General features: G+C 34.7%; 2 protein-coding genes across 2 annotated transcripts; both read left to right on the plus strand.

The window, feature by feature from the left end:
- Positions 1 to 9,994: 9,994 nt before the first annotated feature.
- LOC122302377 (probable glucan endo-1,3-beta-glucosidase A6) lies at positions 9,995 to 13,601 on the plus strand. Its single transcript, XM_043113604.1, has 3 exons — positions 9,995 to 10,400; positions 10,500 to 11,804; positions 13,332 to 13,601. Exons 1-3 carry the CDS (start codon positions 10,343 to 10,345, stop codon positions 13,367 to 13,369), a joined length of 1,401 nt encoding a protein of 466 aa, XP_042969538.1. The 5' UTR covers positions 9,995 to 10,342; the 3' UTR covers positions 13,370 to 13,601.
- A 3,402-nt stretch (positions 13,602 to 17,003) lies between these two features.
- Positions 17,004 to 18,398, plus strand: LOC122291124. The gene has a single exon (XM_043098790.1). The coding sequence runs from the start codon at positions 17,004 to 17,006 to the stop codon at positions 18,396 to 18,398; it is 1,395 nt and encodes a 464-aa protein (XP_042954724.1).
- Positions 18,399 to 21,265: the final 2,867 nt, after the last annotated feature.

The following is a 21,265-nucleotide window of genomic DNA, read 5'->3' on the forward strand; positions in this document are numbered from 1 at the left end:
CAACATAAACTAATAGGAATATATGGGTTTTGGCCCAATGAAAAATGAACATAGATTGATAGACTTGTAAGTCCATAAATCCAAATGCTAAAATAGCTTGTGAAAATCGATGGGACCTTGCTCTAAGGGCTTTCTTGAGGCCATAGAAACTTATGGAGTTTGCCCACATGGTTGGAAAACTAAGGATGTTTAAATTGTTGGGGTTGTTCCATATACACTTTCTTGCAAATTGTTTAATAGGCTAGTTGTAGTGCACTATAAGAGTGGGGGCTATTCGTTTGTTTGAGAGCTTCATTACAGGATTGAAAGTCTATATGAAATCAATAACATCACGTTGCTCAAATCTCCGAGCAACTAATCTTGCTTTATATCTATCAAGAGACTTGTGAGAATTATGCTTAATTTTATAAATCCATTTGTAGTGGATTTTATTTTGATTTAAGGGTCTTGGATAGGGTGTCCAAGTTTGATTGGCTCTATCCACTTATAACGGATGGTATTTTGATTTGAGGGTCTTGGATATGGTGTCCAGGTTTGATTGGCAATAAGAGCGTTAGATTCTTCTTTCAAGGCAGTTTTCCATTCCAAATATTTTGAAACTTGAGTAAAGAAAGTGGACTCTACAGGCATTGTAGGAAAATGAAAAAATTTTATAGGGTGATGGTTTGAGTAGTATAGATAATACTCAGAGAAATTAAGAGAGTGAGAAGTGCTTGTTTTGGCTCAGGTAATCATTGAATGAGAGGAAGAAAGGTGTTGGATTTGTAGCAGTATGTGCTGCTGAAACATAAGTATGAAGGGGTGAGATTTGAGCAGGGAAATTGGAAGGCTAAGTAAAAGAGAGGTGAAAGGGAAATAATCAGAGAAAGGAATTGAAATAGAGTGAGAAGAGACAATACCTAAGTAGGGATAAAAAAAGGGTGAATGGTAAACCGTGATCCGATACCGAGTTTGGTTCGATTCGGTAACAGAGTCATTATTCTCAAATCTAGTCAAAATCGGTCCAGTTTTAGTTTTATTTTTTCGAATACTAGACTAAACCGGTTCATATATATTTTTTTAAAACTTTTATATTTTATAAAATATTTTTTATAAGATTTTTTATATCATATATAATATAATAATTATAAATAAAATAATTTTGTATTATATGATAAATTACTAATTAATATAATATTATATTTTAAAATCCTATATCAATATAGTCTATTGTATTAATAGTTATACTAATACTATATCATTATATATTATAATATTCTATAATATATCACTATAGTCTATATTACAATTATAATATATATTTTAATATATTATAATATATTATTATATACTATAATACACTACATTACATATAATATATAATATACTGGATCGAACCAGACCAAAACTGTTAAAATTGGAAGGACTGATTTAGAGGCATAATCGGTACGATATCGGTTGTTCAAATTTCAAGACCGGTATATTATACCGATTTGGTTCTAAAATATGTCAAAAATTGGAGCCGTTACAACCCTAGACCTAAGGCTTGTTCTTTACATGGTATAGGAGAAGAAGCCAATATATCCCCTATTGGAAATGAATGGTCATCAAATGTAACATGGCAAAAGACAACATCTGTGTACTGGGATCTAAGCACCTATAGCCATGGTGATTTGTACCACAACCAAGAAAATACACCTTTTGGTTCTATATTCAAGCTTGTGCTTAGTATAGGGTCTTAATAAGATTGTAATCAGTAACTTCATGAAATAACTTTAAGTAGGGTGATTTAAGCTCAATAATGGTAGTGGGAAGCCTGATTATGAGAGACATTATTGTGGTGTAGGCATTTGGCCAATAGGTGGAAGGTAAGTGGCAAGTGGCAAGTAGACTTAGACTTGTTTAAGAGATATGCCTATATTTTATTCATTGTGATCAATTTGTTGTACTGTATAGGAATATGAAACTTAATGGTGAATTTCATTTGTGTCAAGAGATTGCTTAAATAGGGAGGAGGTGAATTCTCCCCCTTGATGAGATTAGAAATATTTACTTTTGTGGGAGAAAATATTTTTAGCTAGCCTTTTGAATCTAATGAAGCAATGAAGGACATCGGCTTTTAACTTGAGAGGGAAGATTCCAATAAATCTCAAATAGTCATCAATGAAAAGAACATAGTCTGAATAAACTACAGTAGATTGAATTAGAGATGACCATACATCATAGTTGATTAGTTCAAGAGGATGAGAAGTGTAACAACCCGTTAGAAATTCAATGGTGAAATTTCTATTAGTTTTAGAAATTTCATGAAAACCACATAAGTTTTCACAAATCAACCGATCACATAAGGTTTAGTCTGTCAATATAGTCAGTGTTAACACTCGCTATGTTGTCAGAAATATGATTTTTATTATTTGAGGTAGTTAGAAGTGTTAGAATGCGTTATGGTCTGCTCCATTAGACTCAGTTGATTATTTATGATTTTATGGAACAATAATTCATTTTCATATTTTCAGACGAAATGCCTGTTTGAAACTGTGAATTTATTTTTAGGGGTACTTCGAGGTCGAATTTCAGTAAATGATTTTCACTTTAAGTTCATATAAATATTTATGACTTTTCAGTGCTAAGTTTATTATACATTTTTTTGGAGTGAATAGAAACCTTGATAAGCGTATCAAGTGCAATGTTTTCAAAATTATAGTGTGGAATGTCCAAATTAGGTTAGAGAAGTTTTATTTGGATAGTTAGCAAGATCTTAACCACACATGATAAATAGTATTAGACACTTGACACCATGAGGAACATTTGATGGATTTGAAAGAATCAAGGTGTGAGATCATGCCACCTGAGCAAAAACTCTATTTCATCTAACTAATCAAATTGTGTCAAACCAAAGAGGATTTATACCCTAGTAAAACCCTATATGGTTGGAATCCAATTGAGAATCCAAAATCATGGTTAAAACCGAAATCCTAAACGATTTTGTCCAAATCCTAAAGTTGACCATAAAATCCTAACTGAATCAGTTTCTAACATTGTATTTAATCGCTAGATAAAATTTTTTCCACATGCTATGAATCTTTCAAATTTATGTTAGAATATCATTATCCAATCTTTCAAATCTTAAATATTTGATTGGACCAAGAGAAATTGGTTTTGGGCTTGATAGCAACCCAAACCCTCTTAAAACCTCAAATTGAAGCCCATTCGGTTTAGGCATATTAAGGCCCACAAATTTGGCCTCATTAGCATTACTTCTTGGCTAAATTTTGCACTCCCACTTGGCTGACCAGATATTTCAAAAGGGGCCTAGAAGGTTCTAGAATGGATAAGCTAAAGGGGCCACCTCACTCTTTCAACTCAATACTCCACTATGAGAAAATATCTTGGGATAGTTTTGTCTTTTTTTGGATTTTCAAGAGCAAAATCAAGCTCATTCTCTGTCCTCTATTCATCCTTCACTTATTGAATAAGTCGTCTAGCCCATTTCACAATCATCCCACCTCTTTTTCCCATATTCCTTAGAAAGAAAACCAAAGATTGTCTCGGATAGCTTTTCAGAGTTTTTTTGCACGCCCATTTTGAAGTTTTTGTAAATATTTACTCAAAAATTTTTCTCATATAAGTTGTTCTTTTTTTAGTCTAGTTTACGTTTATATCTTATTTGTTCCATTTGAAAATCATATGGTTAGTCAAATGTTGTTTAAATCCTAAAAAGGTCATTTTTGGAGATAAACTGGAGAGTATGTTATATTTTAGAGTTTTTGACCAAGCTAATGGATGGCTCTTGGTCTGAACTTTTTATGGAGTCTTTTTAACATGTATATGATTATTGGTTGAGTAGTTTTTGTATGATTAAATGTTTTTATGAAAGATGTTCTTAGATATAGAAACATAGAAACTGGAAGAGAAAAAACAGTTTTTATTTTGAGAAAGTTTAAATCTTTTGTGGTTTAAACCTATTCCAATAGCTTTGATAATTTTATTGGAGGATCCTAAGTCTCTTATATACATGTTAGAATATTATTTTGAAAATATTTTATGCTAATTTCAAAGATATGAAATTGTATGCAAAGAGATATTCAGATAGGCCAAAGTATTGATGTTCTTGGCTAAATTTATGTTTTGGTTGATTTTTAACCATGTGATCTTGAATTTAAAGCTTATATCTGTTTGAGCACACCTTTTTAAACTATGTGATGTTTTAGTTTGAAGATCATATATTTATAAGTCATGGATCAAAAGGTTGATTAAAACAAGTTAGAAACAAAAAATTGTTTTTTGAATTTAGAAAGAAACCAAAAATTTCAAATATTGTTTTAGTGATTTTGATGACTTTTGTTGATTATTCAAAACATGATTATTCTTAGGAATATGTTATGAATATGTTAAAAGAAACATTTAGATTTTTTAAATTCTTGGAGATGCTTTGAAATAGATCAAACCATATGATTCAAGGGTTTGCTTTTTTAGTTAAAAAGTTTGGACCATTTTTCTAAAAAGTTGGGTGTTGATGATTAGCATATTTTAGTGGATGTTTTAAGAATATTTTAAATTTAGGATAAAAAGATCTTTTTTGCAAAAATTTAGTTTGATCATGAGTTTTGAAATTGACAGAATTGCAACAAAATCAATAGAAAAAGCCCATGCAAGTTTCCGCCCCTATAGAGTTTTTATGGGTTGTGTTTAGTTTTAAAATTTTCTGATTTGCTATTTGAGTTTAGGACAAAATTTAAATAAGGTATGTAAATTTTGGTGATTTTTGAAGTTAGGATGCAAAATCTTTAAATTAGGGGTAAAATGGTCATTTTTTCACATGTAGAGTGTAAAATGGTAATTTTGCACGAAGTTAGTATTTTTCTATATTTCTAATTTTTAGACATCATTATTTTCAGTTCCTCATGATCATGCTTGAAATTGCTTAGTAAACGCAAAAGACGAGGTAAGTTAGTTTTTAGCTTACTAAACTAAACTATAGTGTATGTATGTATGTTATCATATATGTCATATCATGCCAAGTTATCACATATTTATCATTTACACACAATTTATTCTGTCACAAATTATTTATCTATTACACAAGATATTCTGTCACGTATTACTGTACATTACAAGTATGTCATATTAAGTATGTCATTTTTTAAAGTATGTCATGACATGTAATATTCACTGTTACAAGTATATCATATTAAGTATGTTATCTATTACATGCCATGTTACGAAATATTTTTATCTCAAGTAAGTCAAGTTTTTTGAGTTATGTTCAAGTCAGTTATGTATACAATACTCGCGATGTAATCATTATGATTGTCCGAGTATCTTCATTTGTAATTTACACGAGATACTTCTGGCGAAATCAATTTGATTGTTAGAATTCAGTTTAAGTTCAGTTATGTAGATACTTCTAGCGTAATTTTTCTGATTGTTAAGGTATCTTATTTAAAATACTCGTAATGTAATCATTCTGATTGTCAGAGTATTACTAGTTACTCCTGGTATAATCATTTTGATTACTAGGGTACATAATTTAAAATACTCGTGATGTAATCATTCTGATTGTCAGAGTATTACTAAGTACTCCTGATGTAATCATTCTAATTGCCAGGGCACGTGATTTAAAATACTCACGATCGAATCATTCTGATTATTTGAGTATCTCTGACGGGAATATGTTGGACATAATCAATTTGATTGTTCACTACTCTTGACAAAATGACTGGCGGAATCATTTTGATTGTCATATTTCAAGTCTAAGTTTATGTTAAGTAAAGAAGTTAGTTCAAGTTCATGTAAAGTTAAATTTCAGTTCAAATTCAAATTTATGTCAAGAATTTAAGTTTAAGTAGTTAAAGAAGTAAGATTACAAGTTTACGTTAAGTCAAGTTTCAGATCAAGTTCATGTCAAGAAAGTCAAATTCAGTTTACGTTTTAGTTTAAGTTATGTCAGTTATGTTATATTTTATGTGAAATTATACTATATCAGATATGAAATTATACTATGTTATATATGAAGTTATTGCATGATTTAAGTTAAGTTATGATATGCTTATTTATGACTGTGTTTATATATTCATACTTTTACTGCTATGCATGCATCATTAACCTATATGGAGGTTTTCTGTTAATTTACTGAGATTTGTAATCAAATCTTACTGTGGTAGTCCTAAATGTCATTCCCCTTAAATGGTAGATCTTGTATTATAGGATCTGGAGGAGAGTCGGGGATCAACTAGCTAGAAACGGTCGACTAAGTGACAGTACGACGTCGATAATAGTATAATAGTTAACTTAAATGACTACTTGTACCTATGGAGTTGAATCTGCAGTACTCTTTTAATCACAACCGATTTAGACTAGTGTTGCGATCTTAGTTGTGTAGTATGTTATTATGTATGAAGTATGTTTTAAGTATTTGTAATATTTTCAGTTTGGTGCATAGTAATGCTAAAGAAAAAATTTTATCCATTATGAATATTTCATATGCTATATGCATGTTAGAAACATTGTATCTTATATGTCATGAACGGGGGCAGGTAACCTTGTGTTACATGTGTCGATGTTTCCAAGCGAAATTTGGGGGCGTCACAGATGCCTTTCTAGTATAAGGATAAAGTCGAAGCCTTTTATTCTTAGAGTTGACAAGGTTCACAAATAACTTTATACAAACTAGTATTGGGTATAAGTAATTGAAAATTTTTAACTAAAAACTAAACAATGTCATGAGCTGGGTGGCCTAATTAATTGTGCTAGAAGGAATCAGTGGTCTTGACTCCAAGAAAAGTAATAGGTTACCTCAGTTTATTAGTGACAAGCTTCCTTAAGTGCACGGGATATAGGCCATCTTCAATTTTGCCTTGCAAAAGGATTTTCTTGATTTGATTTTCCTTCACCATGAAAGAGTGACTGGTTAGAATCAAATGACAGTTATTTTCAAAGAAAAATCTTTGTATAGAAAAGAGATTAGCAAATTTGGACAATGTAAAATTTATTTCAAATGTAATGATGAAACATTAGAAAGGAGAGTGGAAGAACCTATGTTTGCAATAGGAAGAGCAGATCCATTGCCAATTGTCATAGAGTCATGGCCTTGAAAAGGCTTTTGTATGTTAAGGTCCTCAAGTGCTTATGTAATGTGGTTGTTGGCTGCATTGTTAGCATACCAAGGTTGATCATCCTATTTAATGTGAGCAACACTTGGTTGAGCAACCATTGCAGCAAGTTGGGAGGGTGGATGCTGTATAGGAAAAATCCATTCTATGATAACAACCCATGGATTGCAGTACATAAACCCTTCCCGCCAAGCCCACATACATCCTTTTTGTTAGCCGAAACAAATTTTCGATTGGGCTGACACTTCCATATTCTTACAACCAAATAAGACCATGTTCCATCTCTCCGTTCTTTTTTTTTTTTTAATGATCAAATCAAACAGTGTCCAACCTAACAAATTAGAACTACTTTAATGTGACCTAAAGATTTCAATGGTTAATATTGCGTTATACATACACCATAGAAGGAACACCCACACATGAATATTTTGAAAATCTTGAAAGTTTGTCGAAAAATTGAAGTGGCAGTTTAATATGCAACATTAAATTTATTTTACACTAAAAATAATTTTCTAATCTTTTTTTTAATAACAAAGTGGAACTTTTATTCATCAAAACTCAAACATTACAAATTTGAATCAACCCAAATAGCATGGGAAACACATTCCGGAATTGAGTCCCACCAAATAATAAGATCATCAAGATTCCATGCAAACTAAGCCAATCCATGAGCAACTCCATTAGCTTCCCATCCCTTATGATGAAGAAACCAAGTTGAAAACCTTTGGAACAAGTTCTTGATTTTTTGAACCAAGCCACCCCACAAAGTTGTAGAATATCCTTCATTTTCCAATTCTTGGACTACTAACAAGGCATCAAACTCTACCCTTAGTTCTGTAATTCCAAGAGGTATGCACAGCTGCAAGCCCCTTAAGATAGCTAGTAATTCAACCTCCATTGGATCGGCCACAACAGCTTCTAATTTACTAGGAGCAAATAGCACCTGCCCTTAATGATCATGCAGCATTGCTCCAACACTAGATTTACATTGAGCACTAAAGAGAGCTCCATCAACATTGAGTTTCAACACGCTTGTAAGGGGAGGCTACTAATTGCACTTGTATTTTTGTTGAATCTTCATAGCCTCTGCTGCTGCATTATGTTATTGGTAGAGAGTGAAAGCATACTCCTTGACTTGCTCAGTTGATAGAATATTTCCTTCATATATTCTTTGATTTCTTCTATACCAAAGCCCCCATGTTAGAAGGAACAACCTCTCCAATTCTCCTACTATTCTCTTCTGATAACAGATATAGTCATTTGTGCAAACTGCATCCTGGTTGTTGCTTCTTTTATAAAAGGAAAAAACTGCACCCAACAGTCAATGGTACAAGGACAATAGACCAGTGCATGGTTTAAATCTTCATCTTCTGCTTGACACCATTGACAACTAGCCTCATCTATTACTTATCTAGTCTTCAGATTTTTAAAGATAGGAAGGATATTTTTACACACTCTCCATGCAAACACCTTGACTCTTTGAGGAACATGCATCTTCCAAAGGTTCTTCCATAACAGTTTGTTTTTTGCAGCACTTGAACTTTCGGCCTCCTTTCTATTTTGTTCCAAAGAACTGAAAAAAACATAAGCACTTTTTACATTGAAAAGTCCACTCTTCTCATGCTCCCATATAAGTAAATCTGGCACATTATTTGATGGCAATCTTATATTTAGCACCTTGTTTGCCTCTCTTGCTGGTAGTACACTTTTCACCTCTCAATATCCCAACTGCTATGATCCTCCTTGATAAAAGAAGCCACCATCTATAAATCAATTGCAGCAAGTATGTCAACCAGATTAGCTAGCAGCTTATGGTTTGGAAACTAATAATCAGTCCATATGTTGATAGACAGACCATTTCCAACTTGCCATCTACAACCTTTTAATAAAATGTGCTTGGTTTCCCATATGCCTCTCTACACATAAGAAATATTAGCACCCAGTCTATATTCTATAAAAGTAGATGTTGGAAAATATCTAGTTTTAAAAACCTTATGAAGAAGAGTGGAATCCTCATTCATCATCCTCCAACCCTGCTTAGTTAGAAGAGCCTTATAATCTAATATTTCACATGGTTTAACTTTGTATGGATCAAACATTTTTCAATAAAAAAATACTAAATGCACGAACCGTATGCATAAACTAGATTTTAGTTTGATCTATCATCATGGAGTAATGCTAAATTTAGTTGTAGAATGCGCAAGCGTCGTATAGTTACTTTAAAAAAGAGTAAGGTCTACTATTAAAAAACTAATATTTTTCATATGAGTTCTATATATTTTTTTAAAATGATTGTACGGCACTTGCATAATCACAATTGTAACTATCACTTATCGTCATCATATGAGTGGGTTCGATCCGTACGTGAGCCTAGCTTTGCTCTTTCTCAGCATGCTCAGATTATTTGCCCCTTGTTAGGATTCTCTAAAATTTCTGGTTGAACTTCTGGATTTAAAGTAAGAGACTGATATATGAAATGGGTTCTACAATTTCTGTTGTTTCCTCTAGACATGTGTCGATTTGTCTCTCACTCGAGCTTATTGAAATTCCAAGAATTTTCATTAATCTCGTAGAATTAAATTAAATTAGAAGTCAATTGTTGTGTAAAAACGCAAATTATTGATTGAATTGGTGCGAATGTTAATTAAATTTTTATCCCCAAAAGAAAAGGTTATTGCCGAGCATCCCGAAAAAAGCTTGAGGAACCAAGTATGTGACAATTTGAGTGGACTAAAATCAAATTAAAGTCTAATCTTTTTCTCTTTTAGTACACATGAATTCATAGCTTTTGAGATGCCCCAACGTCTATTTCCTCACCTCGTAACTACCTCCCTTTGTACTTGGCAAACAATTGATTAGAAACAATTGGAATCCAAGAAGGACCCTCTGTTGCTCTCTTTAATCAATTCATTGCTTGCTTACTCCTTCCCTTTCTCTTTATTTTTCAGCATAATCACTTGATCATCAATTTATCTGACCGATCTTATGCTTTCCTTCGTTCTGACGTTGTTCACAGCATGATATATTCGAATCTTATCTGCAAATTTTAACACACTCACAAAGATCACTGAACTATATACAAAGGTAGACATGAGGAATATCTACTCATTTCACTTCTTTACAATAACTGCACACTTTCTGCATTTAATCTTCTTCATCTCTTCTTTAAAACCAAGCAAACTGCATGTCCCGCACACAAGCATTTCATAAAATATTTCAGAGTATGTAATCACTAATCCGTGAGCGGAGCAATGGGAGATATGGGTGTTGTTGCTTGCTTTCTGATCTTCTCTCTTCTCCGCCTCTCAAGTAAGTTTCTTCAAAGGAATTGATTTACGTCCAAAATTATTTGCCAATTAAGTAATTAGTTTGTTCAAATGATAGTACTTTCTTTTACATAAATCACAGGTGCAGAAATTTCGAGTAAGATAGGCATAAACTACGGCACTTTAGGAGACAATCTGCCTTCTCCAAATCGATCCGTGGTGCACATTCAAGCTATGAAAGCCGGTCGCGTGAAACTCTACGATGCCAACCCCGAAATCTTGCAACTTCTGTCGGGAACTAAGCTCCAAGTTTCCATCATGGTCCCAAATAACGAAATAACAAACATTGCTTCCAACCAGACCGCAGCCGATGAATGGGTCGTAATCAATGTCCTTCCTTTTTACCCCAACACCATGATCCGTTTTCTGCTTGTTGGCAACGAGGTTTTAAGCTACTATTCAGACCAAGATCGGCAAATGTGGTACGATCTTGTCCCGGCCATGCACAGAATCAAGAACGCTCTCAAAGCTCAAAACATCAACAACATCAAAGTTGGCACCCCGTTGGCCATGGACATAATGCAATCAAGTTTCCCTCCATCGACCGGGATGTTCAGACATGATCTAGTGGACACCGTGATGGTGCCACTGCTGCAGTTCTTACACGACACCAAATCGTTCTTCTTCATCGATGTCTACCCTTATTTCCCGTGGTCGGGAAATCCTTCCCACATTAGCCTTGATTACGCATTGCTCAAAGGAAATGTCCGGTACATGGACCCTAGAAATGGTTTGATCTACACAAATCTTCTGGACCAAATGCTTGATTCGGTGATCTTCGCCATGACAAAGCTAGGATTTCCGGGCATTCGGATTTCGATATCGGAAACGGGCTGGCCAACCGCTGGTGACGTAGATGAACCCGGAGCAAATATACGCAATGCAGCCACCTACAACCGGAACCTCATACAAAAGATAACAGCAAAACCAACTATTGGGACCCCAGCTAGGCCCGGCGTTGTCATACCTACATTCATATTTTCGTTGTACAATGAGAATCGAAAGAGCGGTCCGGGGACGGAGAGGAACTGGGGCTTGTTGCGGCCGGATGGGACTTCGGTTTACGGCATCGACCTGACCGGGAAGCAGCCTCTATCGGATTATGCGCCGCTGCCCCGGGCGAGGAATAACATGCCGTATAGGGGCCAGGTTTGGTGCGTGGTGGCGAGAGGGGCGGATTTGATGAAGCTAAGGCCGGCATTGGCGTATGCATGCGGAGAAGGTAACGGGACGTGCGATGCGCTTGCGCCAGGGAGAGAGTGTTACGAACCGGTGTCGGTGATTCGGCATGCGAGCTATGCATTTAGCTCGTATTGGGCGAGATTTCGGAGTCAGGGTGCGACTTGTTACTTCAACGGACTCGCGGTGCAAACGACTCGAGATCCCAGTAAGATTTTTATCAACCAATATAATATGAAAACTGCCGCATATATTATTAATATAGTTGGCTAAATTATTATTTTATATTTAAAAAAAATGATAGACTCAATTACATTAATAAAATGTAATAAAATATGTAAAAAATATATTTACATATAATTTTTACGAAAGTATTCATACATATTGACTTAACAATAAGATGTTTTATAACTCATTTAATTTGACGGCTTTAAATTTGCCAAATGAGGAAGGATACAACATTTGGAAAATGATAGGCATCTCAATGGTATTTTTTATTTTTTACTTAATTATTAAGGAAATATCTTTTAATGATATTATAAATTTTTTAATATTTTTAAAATTTTTAAGATGATTAAAAATATATAAAAATAAATAAAAATACACATGTTGGGATAATTCTTCGGAGAATTCTCGACAGCTATATACAGTGCCACCCACAACATTAAGAAGTGTGGCAGCTGCTATGATAGCAAAATTTTGTGTGTAGATATTACATTTCTCATGTTAGTCTACATATAGTCTTAAAATGGAGATTGCTCATGCAAGTTTATATAGTTATGTTTAAAAAAAAAAATTATAATTATAATAGTATCATTTTTTTCCTTTTACTCCCATTTATCAATAGAACTGCATACATAGTCCATACTTAAGATTACAAATAGAATTTCTCATATAGATATACCAAATCGAACAAAGTTAATTATGATTGTAGTTAAGCTTAGATTTTAGGATAGCCATCAAATACAGGATATGACTAAACAAACTATAATCTGATCACAGACAATTTTTCTATGAAGAAACACCAAAAGTGTATCAAAAAAAGAAAAAGAAGAAGAAAAAAGAAAGAGTAAAGAAGAAAAGTTGAAGTTGTACCGAGCAAGGATGCTCCGGGGTACTATATATGGATCAGCTAGCTATTTAGTGGACATAGATATTCCATGCTATTTAATTAATAAATAAAGTTGTGTTTGGATAGTAGAGTGATCACTCCATTATTATTTAATATTTTATTATTATTTTTTTATCATTTTTTTATTACTATTTACAGATCATCTGAAATCATCTCATTACTCAAACGTTGCCTAAATTAATAGATTGATATGCAAGTTAGAGATTGACATAAGAGTATTTAGTAGAGTTACATTGAAGTCTCATAATAGATCAAAAGATTATTCATTATCCTTTTAGGTATTATTATAATTTCATTAATGGTTTTAGACTTTCATATCAAGAGTAATTAATGAGAAGATAAACGTTTTGAAGGCTAAAACAAGGGGCTTCCTTTCTTCCAGGCTATCTTACAAAATGCCCTCACCACCTTGAGAGAGAGAGAGAGAGAGATATATATATATATAATACGTTTTAAACAATCTCTAATATCTTTCTTCCTTTTTTCAAATTTACAATCTAAAATATGCATCTCTGTCTATCGTTTTCATTTCATTCTGAAAATTGAAGTAATTTCACTGCTTTGATTCTCTGTTTTTTGTTGTTGCCTCAATTAATTGAGCAGGCCGTGGATCGTGCAAGGTCCCAAGTGTGACTCTTTGAAGACAACACATCGAGTTCCTAGCTAGCTACTACGTACAAAGCATACAACAATCTGCCTCATGCTAATGCATGCAGGGCAAACAGAACGTCGATCGTTATTTTACTCTTTTATTTATTCAACTTGTAAGATGTTTTTTTCAGAGGCTTATAGAAAGTGTGCTTCATTTCCTGTCAGCTTCTTTTAGTTTGCATGCGCATGTTACTTTGGCTAATTGAGTGGATGTATTGCTAATTTTTCTGCTTTCCAATTCGATTAGGATTTCATGCGATTGTCAACTCTGATGTTTTATACAACTTGAGGATAGAAAGGTCCTGAATATGGATCTCACTGCATTAAATGTTGCTAAATACAATGAAGTTCACTTGCCAGGCATATATCTCTTTAAAGTATTGAAAACATTAAAATCATAAAATTATATATATATATATATATATATATATAATCACGAGTGATACGAAAAGTAAAAATACATGTTAAAGAATTTGGCTACATAGGAGGTCAAGTTAGATTGTGATCTAGAAGTGTCAATATATGATACAACTCATAAACCCAACATAAACATGACACGTAATAAGTGAGTTTCAATTTTATATAAAAGGATTTAGGTCAAAATGATTGACCTGATAAGATACTATTAATAAATAGGCACTACAAAAAAAAAGGGGTAGATTAGGCTATTTTTATTTCTGGCGACACTAAAATCGCCGGAAATAGTCATATTTTTATTTTAGTTGAAATTTTGTGGCTAATTAAGCAAGCAGCCGGAATTAAAGACCTTTTCCCGCGAGTTTTGGCCGCCGGAAATATTCATGTCGTCTTAACAACTTATTACAGCGACATGAATTCGCCACAATTTCTTTCGCCTCTTCATTTGGCTTATTACCGCGACTATAAGTCGCGGTAATAAGCCAATTTAAATCCCCCCCCTCCCCCGATTTCCTCACTTTCCCCCTCTGTATCTCTCTGTTTCTCCCTACGATTTAGCATTCTCACTTCTCAGTTCTCACACATTTTGGACCGTTGCCGCCGCCATTTTCTCATCGACGCCGGTGAGTTTCTCATTCTCTCTCTCTCTCTCTCTCTCTCTCTCTCTCTCTCTCTCTCTCTCTCTCTCGGATTCGGTAGCTACATTTCTCTCTCACTGTCTGTCATGGAGTCCACCATTTCTCTCCTTTTCTCTTTGATTTTCTTTCCATTAGCTACATTTCCTTTGCACGAAAGCAAGCCACTCCAGATTTGTGACAGATTTGTTTTATTGTTATTTTAATCAAGGGATTTTCGATTTTAGGGTTTGTAATCAAGGGATTTTAGGGGTGAACCTATAGATATACAATAATATTGATTTGTATTCTCTCAAGTGAATTTTAAGAGAGTTGTTTACTGATGTTTGGGGTCATTTTCATATCAGCTGTATCTTTTTAACTATTGTATCAAACTTACGGAGACCCGTCCATGGCCACCGAGAGATGACTGCAACAAACGGGTGAGTTTTGAATCTCGATAGGGAATATGAGTTGCTTTTCCATCTGTTAGTTTAGATTAAGTTTATTGAGCTTCTGTCAAAACAAGTCTTGAACGTTTGGTTATAGATTTGCTTGTAGTTTCTTTAACTTGTTCTTGCAGTAGGCCTTTCAGGCTGACAAAATGCCTTGCTGATTCTACATTGCCCAGAAAAGCATAATAGTGTTGTAGGGTTTGTATCCATCTGGAAAATGATTTATTACTTATTTTGGATGTTTTTTTAGCTCAAGCTGTGATGGAAAAAATAGTGTAATGAAGCTGATGTTTGTATTCAAATGGGGCTGATGTTTCATGAAATTCTAAAAAAAATATAAATATGATCACTATTAATGTCAAATGTTGCATGAAGTTGATTAACCAACATGCTTTTGCATGTGTGAGTACTTGGATTTCAAGTTTAATGTAAGAAAAAGGAAGAGGATGTATCTAAACAAGTAATGGCAATAGTTTAGTAATGGCAATGGTAATGGCAGTAATACTTCTCCCTGTCCTGTGTTTTTGGGTCACATGCATGTGGGTTCACAGCACATTTGTATTCTGTGTGCAAGTACTGGAATTATTTTTGTGGAATACCCTGCCACTCTCTGTCATGTGAATTTAATTGGAACTGATATTTTAGGTTTCTGTGTTTTTGTACAACCCTGGTTCGTATGATGAGACTGATAGAATAATTGGGAAGACGAAGTAGATTTCTCTTGTTCCTATCCACAGTATCTATTCTCCAAATGGTGTGTTACTAATTTTAGTTTTGTTGTCAACTTTTTTGCCTTCTTGTTATTTGGGTTGGTTTGTTTTGATGTCCATGGAGTGCTACTATCAAACTCGATCTGTGTATTTTGTATATGCTTTGTGGGAAGTTATGTTATTATGTTGTAATAATGACCAATCAAACAACTGGAACATATTATGTATATGCGAGTTTGTTGGTAATTTTCATTCAGAAAAAATCAAATAAAAAAAAAGATAATTATAACAAAAAAAACCCTAATCATTACCAGAATCCAAGAGATATGTACGTGCCTATGGGATGAGGTAGTAAACTTTGAAGATTTGAGGCCAACAAACCTATTGGTACCATGTGTATGGGCATGTTGGGGCACTCACAGTCGCACAGATAGGGTGGCATGCATTGAGCACCACATACAGGGACAAAGCTAGGATGTTTATCTGAATGAGGGCCAGCTCCAATATATATATATATATATATGATGCTATCATAATTTCCTGATTCATTACAGAATTGTCGAAAAAATATACTAATTGCATGTAATTAATTAAGAAAAATATTTGACAGAGTGGGTTTAGATTTTGAAAAGCTTTCTCAAATCTAAATATTTGGGTGGGTGGATTCTACAGTCACAAGTTAATGTGACTAGCTAGCTCTTTTACTTTTCGGTCTATGAACTCAATTAATTGGGGGTTTATTTTTAGAAAAGTAGCAAACTGTAGGCCCAAGTCTCAAATCGATCATGATATGTATCGTAGTTAAAAACTTGAAATCTCTTAAGGTACCATTAAAAAAACTTGAAATCTCATATTCATTGAACCCTTTCAAATTGACAAATAGCATCAAGTTTTGTCAACATTTTTATCGCATGGGAGCGAAGCCACGTGAGCAAGTCTCTAAGAAAGAGATAGAAACTTTTAAATTTGGTATACAGATCCACAAGTAATATGTAATAATAATCTCAGAACATTTAATAACACATGAGAAAATAATAATAAAAAGGATACGAAAATCTGGATACGAGTTATATTAAATAATATTATCTTGTGTTGCGTTGTTTTATTATTGTCACAATTACATCCTTGAACATTAGGCCCACTAGTTGCCCATGTCAAGGTTTATGCTTTCCATTATTTCTTTTAAATTCTGATTGGTTAGGACATAGGTGAGTCCATGTGGAATCCTATTACAGAATTTATTTATTTATTTATTTTTTTAATGATGTTTCTTGTTAAAAAAGGGTACTGTAGCAACATCTATGAAAATTAAGCTAGGTTTACGTCCTCCTACATGAGAGTATAGGTTTACGTCCTCCTACATGAGAGTATCTAATCATGCTTGTTTGGAGTAATTTTTTCTAATGACCTATCCATGCTTGTTTCTAGATGGATAAAATTTGGATGCAAATCACTGATAGATTTGGATCTAGAGAATATGCTAAAGGAGTGAAGGAGTTTCTTACCTTGGCCCGGTCTCATGCTACAAGCGAGGCAATCCGTTGCCCATGTGTTCGATGTTCAAATAATCACTTTCGACCAATAAGTGAGGTAGAGAGACACTTGATCATTAAAGGTATTGACAAGAATTATATGGTGTGGATTTTTCATGGTGAGGAAGAAGATTTAATCATAAGTGATGATGATGATCTACATGATTCCGAACAAGAGGATGACTTCATTGATGACGTTGATGTTATGTTACGAGATATTCGGGCTGGGGAATTACCTGATGTTCCCATAACTAAGTCATTAGTTGATATTAATTCATCTCGCACTTTCAATCAATTGTTGGCTGATTCTCGACGTCCTCTTTATGAAGGTTGTACAAAGTATTCTAAACTATCATTCACTGTCAAGTTGCTGCACATTAAAACACTTGGTGGTTGGAGTGTAAAATCTTTCGACATGCTTTTGCACTTGCTAAAGTCAGCTTTTCCTAATGCTCTTTTGCCAAACTCATATCAAGAGTCACGTAACTTGGAAAAAGGCTTGGGCTTTACTTACAACAAGATACATGTTTGTCCGAATGACTGCATACTTTATTGGAGAGAAAATGCCGATAAAGATGAATGTCCTAAATGTAAACTCTCTAGGTGGAAATTCAACGGAAGTAAGAAGAGACGAATTCCTCAAAAGGTTCTACGACATTTCCCGTTGAAACCCAGGTTGCAGAGATTATTTATGTCACAAAAAACAGCAGCTGATATGCGGTGGCACAAGGATCAGCGAGTCATTCAGCAGGGGATTCTAAGCCATCCTGCTGACTCTGAGGTGTGGACAACATTTGATCAAGAGCATGCTTGGTTTGCAGAAGATCCAAGAAATGTCAGACTTGGTTTAGCTAGCGACGGTTTCAACCCGTTCAATAATTTAGCTAAGCCTTACAGCATATGGCCAGTGGTTCTTGTCCTTTACAATTTGCCCCCTTGGTTAGGCATGAAAGATCCATTTTTTATCACTTCCCTCTTGATTCCTGGACCAAGATCACCAGGAAATAAAATTGATGTCTATCTTCAGCCTTTGATAGATGAATTGATTGATCTATGGGATAATGGTGTTGGTACATACGATGCAAAGGCCAGTGAGACTTTCCGATTGCGTGCAGCATTATTGTGGACAATCAACGACTTTCCTGCTTATGGAAACCTTTCCGGGTGGAGCACTAAGGGGAAGATGGCGTGTCCATCGTGCAAAGAACAAACAGATTCCATGTGGTTGACATATAGTCGAAAACATTGCTACATGGGTCATCGTCGATTCTTGCCATCGAGCCATATCTAGAGAAAGAAAAAAACTATTTTTAATGGTAATACAGAGCATCGTGACCCACCTACTGTGTATTTTGGAGAAGACATACTCATTCAACTCCAAAATATTCGTGATGCAAATTTTGGTAAAGCTATAAAAAAAAGAAAGCGTACTATAGAGGAGTTCAATTGGACAAAAAAAAGTATCTTCTTTCAATTACCATATTGGTCGACCATAAAGATTAGACATAATCTAGATGTAATGCACATTGAGAAGAACATTTGTGACAATATCGTAGGAACTTTGATGAATATCTTGGGCAAAACTAAAGATCATCTTAATGCACGTCGTTATCTTTTCAATCTCAACATAAGGAATGAGTTACACCTTATTCAGGATGGACAACGCATTAGCATGCCACATGCATGTTATACACTATATGGAGCTGAGCGAACTGGTTTCTGTAGTTGGTTGCATGATGTGAAATTTCCTGATGGTTTCGCTTCGAACATTGCCAGATGTATTAGTGTACCTGATTGCAAAATCTCAGGAATGAAAAGTCATGATTGTCACATTTTCATGCAAAGATTACTTCCTGCTACAATTTCTGGATACTTGCGCCAAGATGTATGATTGGCACTAACTGAGTTGAGCACTTTTTTCAAAGAATTGTGTGCTAGAACATGTAGGGTTGATGTCTTAGAGAAGCTTCAAGCTGATATCACTATCATTCTATGCAAGCTGGAGATGATTTTTCCACCTACCTTCTTCGATATAATGGTGCACTTAGCCTACCATTTGCCACGTGAGGTGCTGCTTGCAGGGCCAGTTCAATATAGGTGAATGTACCCTTTCGAGAGGTATTTTGGAAAATTCAAAAGATATGTTAAGAATAAGGCCTACCCAGAAGGTTCAATAGCTGAGGCCTATATCCATGTAGAATGCTTGAATTTTTGTTCCATGTACCTCAATGATGTTGAGACTAAATTCAATCCTCCTGAACGTAATGTTGATGAAGGAGATGAGGGTGTACGAGAGGGACTATCTGTTTTTTCACAAAAGGTGCGCCCCATGGGTTTCGCATCACGTCACCGATTAGATGATGACATTTTCATAAAAGCCAGATGGTATATTCTTAATAATTGCATAGAGATTGGGGAATACCTTAAGTAAGTAACCAAACTACTTACCAATTTAGTTTCTAAAGATACTGATTTACTTGTGTTGATTAACCGATGTTGGCCTTTTGTCTAGTGAGCACTACTTGCAGGTGAGTGAAGAGTATCCCGACAATGCCGATAATATGCATGCTGCAAAATTTTCAGACTGGTTCAAGTCACATGTATGTAAACTCACTCTTGGTATATTTGTTTTACGCCAAAACTAGTATTGTGTTTACTTTATGTGATTCCTTGTTTGAACTTTTTATAGATTCAAAGTCTACGTGCTGATAATTCTCGAGAAGTTTCGGAAGATTTATATGCCCTAGCATGTGGTCCTGACCCTTGGGGTGTGTCCTATTCTGGTTGCATAAGCAACGGTATAAGATTTCATACCACAAATCGTGAAGAATATCGTCGCACCCAAAACTCAGGTGTCATGGTCATTAGTGAACAACTAGGATCCGAGAAGCTTGAGTTCTTTGGTAGACTAACAGACATTTTGGAAGTCCGCTACATGGGTTGGCGTCATGTTTACTTATTCAAGTGTGAATGGTTCGACATCTCTGATTCCAAACGAGGGATACGTGTGGAACAACATCTTACTAGTGTGAATATGTCTCGTATAGCTTATAAGGACGACCCTTTTGTTTTGGCGTGCCAAGCTTCACAAGTGTTTTATTTAAAAAATCGTAGCATCCGTGGTGATTGGTATGTAGTGCAAAAGGTCATAAATAGAAATGTTTATAACCTTCCACGAGAACCCCTTATTGAAGATGACACATCTGATTCTAGTGATGATGCATACCAAGAGGATAATTCTAGCGATGCTTATGTGAGTGTCCATGCTAATGACATTCCACTGCAAACAGACATGCACAGGCCTAATGTAGAGCCAGAGCAGATTGATATTGAAACATCGGTAATGCAAAGGTCAAATTGGGATCACTTTGAGCAAGGTTTTATCAAGAATGATACTAGTGAAGACAGTTCTAATGACAACGCTGAATTGGAGGGTAGCATAGAAGAAGATAGTCTCTCGACGGAGGATGAGATGAACTAGCCACTTATTTCTCTTGAATATAAGTATTCTTTCCAATTTAGTATCATTTTGTGTAAGTTGCTTATTAAGTTTGTTATTTTTTAAAAAAAATTAGCAAAGTTTATTGGTATATTAACTGTGTGATTGCAGGAATATGTTGACAACTGAAAGAGGCAAAGGTAGAGGTAGAGGCCGAGCATGTGGCGTGAACTATAATGGAGGAAGATCTCAAAGAAATGAAGTTCGAAATAGAGTACCTATTGCTGCTCTTAGAGATGATGCATTCTCAAGCTCAGATGACTCAGCTGAGCAACCCAATGTCGTCCCGAATGACATGCCAGCAGTCGATGTGCCACTAATCACAAACCCGTCTAGTATTAATCTAATTTTTACTGGTATTACTGTTACAAATTGTTTAACATTATATGCTTAACATGTTGGTTATTTTGATTTTTGAAACTTAGTACCACCTTGTCGGAAGCGTGGGCGAGGAGAAGCAAAATGCACAGAATTTGAGAAGGTGCGAAAACATGGAAAGATACCCTTGAGAATAAAGGATGGTGAAACTGCACCTTGTTGTGAAAATGCACTCATTTTTACTACAAGAATTACATGGTTGGTTAAGCATTATATGGATTTGAGTCATGCAAGCTGGCACGACGTACCAGCTAATGAAAAGGAAGAATTGATTTCAAGAG

The sequence above is a fragment of the Carya illinoinensis genome, chromosome 1, assembly GCF_018687715.1.
Source record: "Carya illinoinensis cultivar Pawnee chromosome 1, C.illinoinensisPawnee_v1, whole genome shotgun sequence".
NCBI classification, from domain to species: Eukaryota; Viridiplantae; Streptophyta; class Magnoliopsida; order Fagales; family Juglandaceae; genus Carya; species Carya illinoinensis.